Below are 13,313 nucleotides of genomic sequence, written 5' to 3' on the forward strand. Positions count from 1 at the left end.
GTAGAATACAATGATCCACACAAACATGCCTCGAAATTGTACGGTTTTCCTTTTACCTCGTCGACTAACACGGTCGACCATTTATGGGAGTCAAATTGCCATAAATGGCCGACCGTGTTAGTTCGCACAGTAAAAGGAAAACCACGCAATTTCGAGGCAAACTTGCGTGGATCATTGTATTCTACTTTTAAAACATCTTTCAAACCATATGCATTTTATAAAAAAGGGTTACAAACGCTTTTTATATACCAACTCGTCCGATCCAAGGCAACGTGTTCCTTTAATAACAAGAGAGATTTAATCACAAAATAATATACATTCACACAACAAAAATAATATTCATTCACACAACAATGTTTATTTAGTGTATGTTCAATGAGTACCAAGCTCAACATTTTAATTTAACTTTCTCTTTACAGAACCCAAGCGACATCTCTCAAAACAGTTGTGTCTTTTCCCTTATCAAAACCATGTATCCAGCTATGAAAACTTAAATGATTTTTTTTTAAACTCTGAAAGTTTTCTAAAAGCCAATGTAGAGTTTAATGTACAACATCCATTGTGGTTTCTTATGTAAATTACAGTTGACTCCCGTTACAAAAAGGTCGCAATGACTAGCCCAATTACCTTACAAGTAATAATGTATAACATGAACCTTATATAAGAGGGCAGCAAAACAAAAAAACAGTGTAGAAAATGATATTTGGAACTTAAGATTGCTCTTCATAAGCAGAACCTCTTTATTAAGCCTGGACGCCTAGTAAAATTTACTACTCCTATAGTCACACCTCAAATAAATGGGAATTCCACACTACCAGCCCAGGCTTCTTCTTTATAGCAGCAGTGTTGTGATTGTATGTATGGCACATTGCTCCAAGGTTATCCAAAACCAATATGGTATGAGTTTATTGTTTTGGTACCATACTCATGTATATCTTCTGGAACTCTACTGGGGCATTCCTCAAACCACGGCTTGGGCTCTGGCTGTTCGAACCAACATCGCGGGCAAAATACACCAGGCATGCAACTGTTACTTCACCAAACAGGAGGAACTCACAAAATTTCAATGATTTTGCTTAGTATTCTTCAGTTTTGAATGGTAAAACTGAGAATAAAAAAGAGGAAATCTGCTGATCTGAGGAAAAGTTGCATGCCTGATACACCCTGCAAATGTATAGACTGGGTTCGTACAGCGCTCCACTGCGTGCGCAGCGTGCGCAGCGTGCAGAGCCTAAGCTGGAGATGGAGCCCAAGCCGAAGTTTGAAAACGCCCCTGGTTTAAATATTGTTTTAATGAACACAATAATGTATCACAAATGTATCAAGGTTTGAATTAGAATAAATACAAAAACGTGACAAAAATAGGCTGGTGTTTTGGTGTAGGGCTTTTTAAGTTTTCCGATTACATGTATGTTAAACAAGGGAACCAAACATAGATATTGTACCTACGTTATGATACTAATCTGTAGAATATTATTTCTAGGGAACACTTTCAAAGCTCGACTCTTCCATAGCAACAATACCCTGATTCAAACCCTTCACTCCAACCAATTCACCAGGGGCCGATTTCACAAAGCAATACAATTAATCGCATGACAATTAATACCATAGTGATTTGTATTGTGAAATCACACTTCACCTAGCAACTACACACATGTACGACTATTTGCAGTGAAGATCATTCTTAGCTCATTGTGAAATCGGGCCCAGGAATTATTAGGCATCAACAAACCTCAAAGTACTTTATCACTGACAAACTGAACATGTGAAAACAAAAACTCTAACCGCACAAAACAGAAACAATGATATGCACACTACAGTATAAAAAAACATCAACATTATATATGTTTAGACAAAAAAATACACTAAAGCAAATTGGGATCTACCTAGCATCACCTAACTTATTTCTGTTCTGATTTGCAAATATAAAAACATGTTGTGGCCATCAAGCTCAAAGTCAACAACTTTGCGTTTTATACTCTAAGACAGGTTCATACTTCATGCGAATGCGAAGCGAATTTGACGTCACAACTCTCCTTTCGCAGCGATATTCACAACAAGTGAGTTGAGCAGACTTCAACCCCTGCGAATTATTCGTTGCAAATTTGTGATGTCAACATTTGTATCACGTTTGCAGGAAGTATGAACCGGGGTTGGATTGTATTTCACCAGATACTTACTCCAGACATTCAACTTTCTCATCGCAAAAAAAGAGGAAATGACCGATCACACTTTTCGTTTGTTAAGTGTTTTTCAATTTTCTATGGCACTGTCTTGAAAAGAAAATAAGGAACACAGCTGATTGCCTGAAAAGCAAAAGTTGCAGGTAGATAATTTTGTCTTATTTAAAACTCTAAAAGGATTAACAAAAATTAAACATAGCTGCAATTTTCTGTTCAGTATGAATCTGCAATGCAAGGTTTTTAACTTAAAAATACAACAACAAAAAACAAGGGTGAACACAAATCCGCTTCAATAATTAAGCAAACAACAGCATCTTGGTTATATTTTTACAAACGTGGTTTTTGTTGAGAAATGCATTCACTCTCAGGAAAGTCCATGAATAGCTCAGCGGGTTCTGCTTCTGTAACATAAAAAAGTCAAGGGTTAGTTAAAATTGCTAAAATAAGACAACAAATTCTCAAAAGTTGCAATCGACCATTGGACAATGTTGGTTACACATGCTAGTCTTGGTGCAAGACACTCTTGTCGAGTTGGTCAACCTCTATAGAAATATAATACCATAGATAGGACCCATACACTCAACCAAACTGCATTCAACGCTACACACACGTCACAACTATTCCACAGAAAATATGGACCAGTAAAAAAATTAACAGACCACTGAAATGTCAAGCTAACTGGTCCTGCTGGCAAGTCGCAAAAAAGTTATGGGCAAACCTGTTAAGGTTTCTTTCATGCATGATATTTGGTCCTTAGGAAAAAAAGTAGGGTAGTCATTAAAGTACAAAGGCCGACCTACTTGTTCAAATGGTGTAGAGTTAAATAGACTTTACAGACCATATTAATCAGGGGTTTTTTCTTCAGATTTTTCAGGAAATCATACTAAAGTAGGAAAAATATCATGACTGTTATTTAAAACAAAGACTTTTATTCTGACTAACCTGGATCGTGATCGTGAACGAGAACGGGATCGAGAATGGGACCTAGTGTAAGAGCGTCTCTTCCTCCTCCTTGAGAAATTTTTAAAAATCAAAAAGACACCATTTAACTTTAAGTAAATCATCGTTTTTTAGAAGTGCAAACTAATTCCAATCCATACAACTTTATAACAATTATTATAAAGATTTCATCAAATTCGGTGGTTAAATTTCAGTGAAAACAACAATTGAAACTCAACGGAATGTTGGCTGGTAATCTGTTTTTGCCAAGCACTGCAGGATTTTCCTGTGCTTAGCAAGTTATTGTGCTTACAGGCTTTATTAAATTGGGCCCTGGTGAAAACCATCAATCCTAGTTTGGTGATAACCATCATTTCTAGTTTGCCTAATAGTGCACATCATTTAACCAAAGCCTGGTTCACACTTTCTGCGAATGCGACACAAATTTTGACGCAACAGTTGAGCTGTGTTCAACTTCTTTGAAAACAGCCATGTGACAACAAAATTTTCTTAGCATTTGTAGGAAGTATGAAAGGGGCTTAGCAGTCGCAAATCCTTCTGTCCTGCCAAATTTCCAAAGGGTAGAATTCAGGAGGACTTGGGCCAGTATTCCTAAATAATGTTCATCAAGAGGGTCGGGGAAACCAACCTTATCCAGATTGTAGATACAATCATGTTGGTGTGGAGTGACAAAGGAGAGGAGGATTTGGAGGAAAAAGGCCCGGTTCACACTTTCTGTGAATGCGATACAAATTTTGTCGTCACAAATTCGCAACCAATAATTAGTTGCAGCAACTCCTTCAAAACATTGGCTGCAAAAACAGCCATGCGACATTGATATTTGGATCGCATTCGCAGGAAGTATGAACCGGATTTTAGGCCACACGCTGTCCAAACTGCCTAGTCTGTAAGTTAAGGCTGAATCAAACGGTATTTTCACTTGTTTTAGTTTACTTACTTTTCCGGGGTGCGACTACGAGAGTGACTCCTACTGAAGGATCGTCGGCTACGGTACGGACTTCGACTTCTTGATCGCCGTCTATTATACGGACTACGACTGCGTGAACGTCGATCGTAAGGACTACGGCTACGGGAGCGACGGCGACCACCACGCCTCATATCCCTTCCCCTCATTTGGTTTGGTGCTAGAAAAAAATGGAAAAACAAATTGTTGTTTTAGTTCAGTTACCATTTTTAAGGTTGAGAAAATAGAATTAGTTGCAAAGGACTGTGGACATATGGTATAAATGCAAAAAATAGTTAATGGCCTGACGTTTTGATCATGCAGTGTAGGGTTGAAACATCAGGCCATTACTTTTTCCATTTTATAAATTAAGACAAACTCTTAGACGCAACTCTTCTATTTTCTCTTTTATTATTTAACAATATTCACAAGAGTAGAAAACAAAATTTGAAAGGAAGCTTACTTTTTCGGTCTCCCTCTGCAAACTGGATGTCCAGCTCTCGGTTGAGGAATCGATAACGATCCAAGGCATACATAGCATCCTCTGCATCACGTACATATTCAAATGTGCTACTTTGTGTTAAGGGAAATAAAGCAAGATATACACACACAGACAAACCATGGCCACTACCAGACACAAATCTTTGCAGCTTAGAATAGACAGAACTGCTTTTAACAAAGACGGGTAGTGAGACATATTCATGCATACATCTTGCAGAGCATTAAGCAAGAACAAAAAACTATCATCCAAATTTGCTTAATGGATTTTGTTGACAACCACCAAACCTTGTTCCATTGTAAACTAATTTGTTTGAGTAGACTTTTCTTTTCGATTGAACAAAGATAATGCAAAATGAAATGTCTCAACTTAATAAAAAAGTCAGGAAAGCAACCTTCAATTAAGTGCACATGCATTTGCAATACTTGAAATTTTGTAAAATTTTGGTCAAAGGTCAGATAAATCAAACTACAACAGCCAATGTGAAGTAGAAAAGCGTAACAAGATTAGCTTATTTCCAGGCAATTTGACTTGACAAGCAGACAGGCATCATAAAAGGGTACAAGACGACAAATGACGACAGTAAAAACATACTAAAGAAGGTCAGACAAGCAGTAAAACAGAGCAAGCAACTTAAATATTTCAAAACAACAATAAGAGAAAGAACAATTGAAGAGAACAGACCAATCAACCTCAGTGGTAAAGATTAACTTGGCTGATGTAACCATTTTGATTAAATTCTGGTTAAACTGTTAGTAAATACTTAGACCCTCTGACCACAACTATTACTTTTGGAAATCTCAAATTCACCTATCAATGGGTTTTAGGCATTTGGTTTTGGAAGCTGTTCAGATTCAAATTTTGGGACATAAAAATTATTATCTTCTTACATAACCACATTACTTTGAGGTGATTTTTTTCTTCAAAATGCTTTTTACTACTGAAAGCTGCTGTAGGCAAAGTAACCACAAGTTTCTATTGCTATTAATTTTTAGAGTGATTACACCTTCCCTTTAATTGACTTTTGAAACTTTAACCCGACAGAAGACATTCAAATGCAATTTTCTGATTGTTTATGTTAAACAACTTAAGACTACGATATATTGAAGTCATTGTAAAATTGTGATAGCAGGTTGTAAAGATAAGCTGATGGTATACATAACTGGGCTACCCTATTCATTATTGTATTAGCTTTCCAAACAAAAACCGAAAAAGGAACAAAAAAGACAAGAGGAAAGAAAGCGCCAGGATACTACAATTACCTCAATCTTGAGCTTGACTTGACTTGACTTGACTTGAATGATTTCTTGAATGAATTTGAGCTTGGTCGTAACAATTTCTTTTTTGTCTTGACTTTGTCTTGAACGGTCCCGTCTTGAACTATTCTTGAAAGCCAACATCGACTCAACTTGTATAAATTTGCCCGACTTGGTAGGAAGCGAGATATCATGACCATGTCGTCTTGAGTGTCCAACAACTCTTGGATTTCATTAAATTTCAGTTTCTACTTTCTTGCGACAACTCTTCCAATGAGAACATTTAAACCCCAAATTTCACCATCTCGGATACCTTGGACGCTCTTGCCTACTGCTAATTGTATCAGGAACAAGAATCTTGTAAACTCCTAATGGTCTTGATCTTGATCTTGAATCCTCAATGCCCGAAAGCTCATCTTAGATTTCTTTTTGGTCTTGCTTGATTTTCTTGACTTGAGCAATAGGCAATCTCGTGAATTTGTAACAACCTCCGACACATCAATCGACTTGCTTGCTACTTGATCCGATGCCGAACTTGCGTGTGATTCTTGGGGCTAGAAAATCTTTAACCGCTCCAATCTTGCAAGTATCTTGTAAAGATTCTTTCTTGGCTTGATTCTTGATTTCTTGAGCCGATGCTTGATATCTCAACTTGATACCCAGAGCTTGAATCTTGATCTTTTTCGACAATATGTGGAATGGAGTGCACGAACAAAGTTGTGACTTTACCAGATTATCAAAGATTTTAAGTTCAACAAAATCTTTGAGTTAAACCCAAAAACCTGAATAATACATTTTCCAACTAAAAAGTAAAAATAAATTAGTTAAATTTTTGCCCCGAATTTTTTTCAATGGTCTTTCAACTGACCCCATTCCACATATTATTTCATCACGCGATGCTGTACGTCATTCCTGTGAAATGTGCTGTAGCGTCATAAAGCCAACACATTCATACGGAGACTGGCGCAAGCGTAGATTATCATGTAACTTGACCACTTGAACCCTTGTTCTTGTCTTTGCTTGTTGCTCTATAGGTATGTGAGCAAGACAAAAGAAACAACAAAATATATTAACAATAGACCAAGATAAGATTAACAGTAACCATCAAGCATCTCAAGAATTTTTTGGGGAGAAAGAATTGCTGCAAAAACAAGAAAATTACAATTTTACAGGTTTTCCTTTCAGAACTTCTGAGGGAAACAGTGGTAATTACTTTTTTAGGTAATCATCAAAGGTATACTATATCCTCTCTTCAAGATGTCAATTTAATTTCATTTGCCCTTCTCTGTAGGTAATAGGATTCTCCAGAAATTCTTTCTCCTGAAAATTAAATTAGACGCTCCGGTCATGATGTGGTGTAAAATGAAAATGCATGTAAGGATATTGTACATAACAAAAGCCCCTTGGCTCTCGTGTGTAGTGATCCAGTGGAACATATACGTCGGTTACGGGACCATACTTTGAAAAAAGTTGGCGAACGTCATCTGGCCTGTAGAAGTACACATCAAATACAAAGGTTGTTAGGATGTACAATTTTAGCATAAGCTGTCAACTTCCATTATTATTTTACTTTTACAGATTACATATTTTGAACAAAATGTGGCGGTGGCAATGGAATACTGCTACAGTGTCAATATTTTCTCCACAATGAAAACATATGAATACGAGGCATTATGATGAAAATGAAAAGAGAGTCGGAATCTGAGGAGAGGGCGTCATGTAAAGACCTCCAACTATGCACACTACAGTGAAGGTCTTCACATGCGCCCGCCCTCTGTTGTTGGTAATCGCTAAATCTCCCCACATCATAATGGACTGGTCCAAACAGGGTTTTTACGCCTGAAAATCACACTTTTCGTGAAGTTCTTCCATTACAATGACCTTAGATTTTTTTTAATTTGGGTCATGATTTTTGCAAGTGGTGAAAATGGGGCAAATCTGGTGACTAGCTGTCGAAATTATACGTGTTGGACCAGATTGTCATTTTGCCACTCGAGAGAATCTCGGGAATCTCGTATTAACCCTCCAGCGTGGCGGCCGTCGGGAGGAGGGTAACTATGCCATTGATTGACTCGATGTCGGTCACTTCGTAACCAAGTCACTTATAACCCAAATTGTTGTATCCAAGTCACTTCGTACCCAAGTCATTTCATACCCGAGCCACTTCGTATTACAATTGTCTGACTCTGGCAGAAGTGGCCGGCCTTCATTGTTTTCTTTTATGTGGACATCGACACCCCCACTGATTATACTTCATGGTAATAAAATGTTCGTCACTAACCTTTAATTAATAATTATTATTATTGGTGAATTAATGTTCTTCACTTTGAGTCAAAGTTCGACACAATTTTCTCATGGAGCCATGGTACTCTATGGTGGTACGAAGTGACTTGGGTACGAAGTGACCGACATTCGATCATAGAGTTATAAGAACTAGAGGGCGCACTGGCCTATATACGCGCCCCGGTATGCGCGCAGGCGGCCATTTTCTAAGTTGACAAAAGAGCCATCTCACAGTCACAGCGTGTGTTTGTGCGACCATTTTGTAAGTTGAACAAACAGCATTGCGTGAGCGTTCAATAAAAAAAACCTCAAACATGTATTTCATATTCGACGCGTGTACAGAATGACGCGCTTGACATCTTGCGGTCCTGTGGCTTTTGTGCACGAAGCATCACTCGTGCGCCCTCTAGTTCTTATATATAACTCGTATGTGTTTGTGCAAGAAGCATCACCAGTGCGCCCTCTAGTTCTTATATATAACTCTAAGCATTCGATTGACTGAGTTCCGTGTATTTCCGACACAAGCAATTTCGAAGTTTTGTATCCACTTTTCCCTGAATCATTGTCATTATTGAATTTAAAAACAGGTTCATTATGTACTATAAATTAACATTTATATACCTACCTCGCATTGTCTGGAATATTTCGCACATAAAGCGAAGTATTTGGAGGTCTACTTCCACGTCTTGACATTGTTGTGTTTTCGCTCAATATGTCTTTCTTTTACTTTACTCCAAAAATAGCGTGTACGATGCGCGCTATATCATGACGTCATCACTGGTTTACATTTCTGTGGTAATTTTAAAGCAAAATAGCTGGGTACCAGTGATGGTGTGTGACCGCGCGCAGTACGTCTTGTTAATTTCCCCCCTTCTAAGCCCCACCCACTGGTATTGCTGTTGATGGTTTTAATATCAATTTTTACAAACCAGATAATTAGAATTAGCTGTTGGCTTTTTTTACAAACCAAGCTGGCCCCCCTTGGCTAATGCCTCCTCCTGGCATGCAGCTAGCTATACCTTGCTTGGTAAGCTGTCTTAGCTCCTGTGACCCCCCCCCCCCCCCCACCCCGCCACTCCACAAACAGCATGTAATGATAAATTAATTGTGACTCTATCACTGCTAATACTAAACAGCGCCCTCTATTTACGATAATTCACGTACCATGATAAACATACCAAAGTCGCTTGACGTTTCGACTTAGTCTTCTGTATCATCTGTCTCCTCACAGGGTATATAAGTTGTAGGTGTGGTGTCTGTCTCGAAGGCTGAAACGATCATGAAGAAACAACTCAAGGCTAGGTGGGGAAAAACTCTCTCTCGCGCGCGCGTGGGGCCACACTTGACGTTAGATCTGGTCCGTTGATGGGCGACAAGTTACCAAGGTTCTGGGTTAGACTCCCCCACAGCAACCACCGGTGATTTCACAATGACCAATAATAAATCATACTTCTTGATTTGTGCAATTCATAATTGTTAGTGAAGAGACCGTGATCTATACAAAATAACGTCAGTGCTTGCATTATTTTCCTCACACGGTAAACCGAGTGCTGTCATTGCACCGAGATGTGTTCATCTGCATTAAAGTCTTACCCCCCCCCCCAAAAAAAAGGGGGGATCCCCCGCCGTTAACATGATTTTGAAACATACAGGCGAAGGAATACTATTCTCGTGACTCGTGGGAGTGGAAAATTATTGTAAATACAGGCGACGGGACAGTCCACATGATGGAAAAAGCCATATTTTTTCCAACAGTTTCTACCACGTTCAACAAAAAGCATATCATTAGGGATCGAAATTTCAATAGAGGGAGTATAATAAACAGCCAGAGCCCAATTTCATGAGCTGCTAAGCACATTTGCTTAGCATGAAATTTCTTCCTTGATATAAAAACAGAACTTTCCACGTGATTCAGCTTAATACCAGTAACCGAAGCAATATGCATCAAATGGAATTTGGTTGGTAATCCTGTAGGAAGAAAGAGAGCTCCATCCCGATTTGTTGTAGGCGTCAGGCCGCTTGATCACAGGCATCCATTAATTTTATTCAATTTAATTCAATTTACTGTGATCACCATTATGAAAGCACATGAAATAACGGATTTCCCATTAAGTATTTTTTTAAAGACGTACACTTAATCTACTCCAAATGTGACCTGCATCGAAATGAGGAATGAGGAATGTCACAAGATTTACTTTTTGAGTTATCCATAATAAACACGCAAATCTCCAACACGGTCATGCAACAGACTGTGAACACATGTACACCTTTATACAGAAATTATTGTAAAGGGGGCCTAAAAAAAGAAAAAGAAAAAAAGGAAAAAAAGGAGAATAATAAAAACAGGTATGGCGAGTCAAAATAAAGTTGTATTAAGAAAAAAAATTCTCTGATAAAACTGCAAAATAATTATATGGATGGCACATGGGTACTATAGGGGAATCTTTAAACAGCTTCTTCCATTTATGGCCACAGATCGTTTTTCTTACGCCGCACCGTTTCTTTGGAATAGTCTTCCTGTGCATATTCGCCAAGCTAATTCTTTAGAATGTTTTTTAAGTCCCTGTTGAAAACTCATCTGTTTAAAGCTGCATTTTTGTAATGTTGCTTATTTGTATCTTGTATCTTTCTCTCATTGTTTATTTTATTGTTTCTCTTTATGCGCTTAGAGGCTTTTATGCATTAGGCGCTTTACAAAATAAAATGCCTTATTATTTATTTATTTATTTATTTATTTATTTATAAACAATGTGTTGTCAACTCGCACCTGATCTTTACACAGGGAGGTCATATCCTTCCTCCATGGTCACACCGTTGTATTTTTATTATGAAGGAAAGTTATCTACCGTATCATTTGTATATCAAACTCCTGCAGGTTAGGGTTGTTTTATAATTTCCTGTGCCCTTATTGTTTTTCTTGCTTTGTATTTACTTTTGAACATGTACTTATAATTATCTATTTGACATACTGTCTGCTTGTATTTGTAATTGTTTATTGGCCAAATAAAGAATAAGAATAAGAATAAGGTGACCTGCACGCCCTCGATCAGTTAATTGGTATATAAAACCATAAACTATAATCCACGATACGTCAACGAGTGTGGCACCTTGAACTTTTGGTATGGCAGTTATCATTTGAACTTCCTTTGTTTTATATACGACCTCCATGGTTCCATTAGTTGCCAAGGTTTTTTATCTTGGATGCCCTGGTAGTTGGAGGCTGTATATAGATCGTCAGAACAAAGAGGAATGACCTAGCCTGGGTCATCCTCATAATGGACACATGTATTCTAACTCGGTGTTCTCCATTTAAAGCCAGTGGACACTTTTGGTAATTGTCAAAGACCAGTCTTCTCACTTGCTGTATCTCAACCTATGCATAAAATAACAAACCTGTGAAAATTTGAGCTCGATTGGTCGTCGGAGTTGCGAGATAACTATGAAAGAAAAAAAAACACCCTTGTCACACGAAGTTATGTGCTTTCATAATGCTTGATTTCGAGACCTCAAATTCTAAACTTGGGAGCCGTTTCTCACAATGTTTTATACTAACCAACCTCTCCCTATTACTCGTTACCAAGTAAGGTTTTATGCTAATAATTATTTTGAGTAATTACCAATAGTGTCCACTGCCTTTAAGAACACATTTCTCAGGCACTTGGTTTATGGGTTGCACTGTGGTGATACTGAATATGATTCGTAAGACTGAGATAAAAATGGGAATCTCCAATTCCATGCACAAAGACCATTGTAACCTGTGACTTCACGTATAGGCCCTAACATCTTATACGGGGCCTGCATGCGCCTGTGGATGCAGGCACATTTTTGTATCATATAGAGCAATCTTTGTAACAGCTCATTTCGAGTAAAACTTTAAATCTTATTTGGAGCTGTCTTCTGATTACTACCAACTTTGGAAAGGGGATGGGTGAGGGTTGCATCTCAAAACTTGTTCAGCTGTTTATTTCAACTTTGACAACTCTTGAATTATGGAATTAGTTATTTATTGTAAAAATCCCGTTAGTGACCAGTATTGTGCCATCAGACATGCAAGAACTTAGACCTCGGAATCTCATAGTTCCGAAGTGTTGTTCTGAATTTACCTTTCAACCATTATGTTAAATATTACCTTTAAACAAACATTGAATACAAATTGAAATACACAGGGTGCAATCTGAAAGTTAGGAAATATTGCAATTCCCAAAAGGTGATTCCCATATTTTGCTCATAGACCAAACTAGGACGTTTGTCACGCTTCAAACATGTTTTGAAACATTCTGTAATATTACAGCATAGTCAATAGGCCTATTAAATTAAAATGGAAATTAATAAGCAACTAGACAAAAATCAGGAAAATAGCAGAGGCCTACCCATTGAAAGTACGTTTTTAGTGTTTACCTCCATGGTCATTACAACTTATCTGTTTAGAGAAACAGGTGAGTTGTAATGACCATGGAGGTAAACATTAAAACATTCCAACGCAATGACTGATTGTGATCTGAAGTTAAATATCAATAAACTTTAGAACTAGTAATTTATCAGAATTTCCATGTTAATATTAACTTTGGAAAAAAAAATTGAATTACACAAAGAGTGCAACCTGAAAATCAGGAAACGTAATAAAATTATTGGGAAATTTGCAAACAAAAAAACCTGAAAATCAGGAAACGTAATAAAATTATTGGGAAATTTGCAAACAAAAAGGTGATTCCCGGTTTTGCTCATAGACCAAACCATGACCAAACTAGTCGAGAACGCTTTTCACGAAGCAAACATGTAGAAACTTGCTGTAACCGTACAGAGCAAGGACCTGTAGTAAGCTGTCATTGCAAACAGCATAACGGTCAAAAAGTTGTTTACAAACTCTCTCTTGAACTATTATGGTAATAAGCAATCAGTCACAACATAACGTGTTTTAGATAGTGTGTACCTGTATTTTGTACATGACGGGTATGATGCAACAACACGCACAACACACCACCACACCACGAACCAAACAATACAGCATACAGCTGTTTATATTTTAAACCACGTTACGGGGCCACAAAGCGTCAAAAATTAACATATTCATGAGGTGGTTTCGAGTTTGCGACAAACATATGACGTCAGATATCGGAAGGTTTGGAGCACTCGACTTGACTGTAGGGGGGGTCAATGTTTATCAAAACATGGTTTAGTAAAAAATAAAT

General features: G+C 37.7%; 1 protein-coding gene across 2 annotated transcripts; it reads right to left on the reverse strand.

The window, feature by feature from the left end:
- Positions 1-333: 333 nt before the first annotated feature.
- On the reverse strand, positions 334-9,090 carry LOC139941208 (serine/arginine-rich splicing factor 10-like). 2 transcript variants are annotated; one of them, XM_071937666.1, is made up of 7 exons: positions 9,054-9,090; positions 8,750-8,914; positions 5,848-6,869; positions 4,550-4,656; positions 4,081-4,267; positions 3,126-3,194; positions 334-2,584 (listed from the first exon to the last, which is right to left on the reverse strand). In XM_071937666.1, exons 3-7 carry the CDS (start codon positions 6,039-6,041, stop codon positions 2,569-2,571), a joined length of 573 nt encoding a protein of 190 aa, XP_071793767.1. In that variant the 5' UTR covers positions 6,042-6,869; positions 8,750-8,914; positions 9,054-9,090; the 3' UTR covers positions 334-2,568. The 2 variants fall into 2 exon arrangements, with proteins under 2 accessions (XP_071793767.1, XP_071793769.1); XM_071937668.1 differs by lacking the exon at positions 5,848-6,869 and adding an exon at positions 7,224-7,330 and having other exon boundaries at positions 4,550-4,651; positions 9,054-9,074.
- Between the last annotated feature and the right edge of the window lie 4,223 nt (positions 9,091-13,313).

The sequence above is a fragment of the Asterias amurensis genome, chromosome 8, assembly GCF_032118995.1.
Source record: "Asterias amurensis chromosome 8, ASM3211899v1".
Taxonomy (NCBI): Eukaryota; Metazoa; Echinodermata; class Asteroidea; order Forcipulatida; family Asteriidae; genus Asterias; species Asterias amurensis.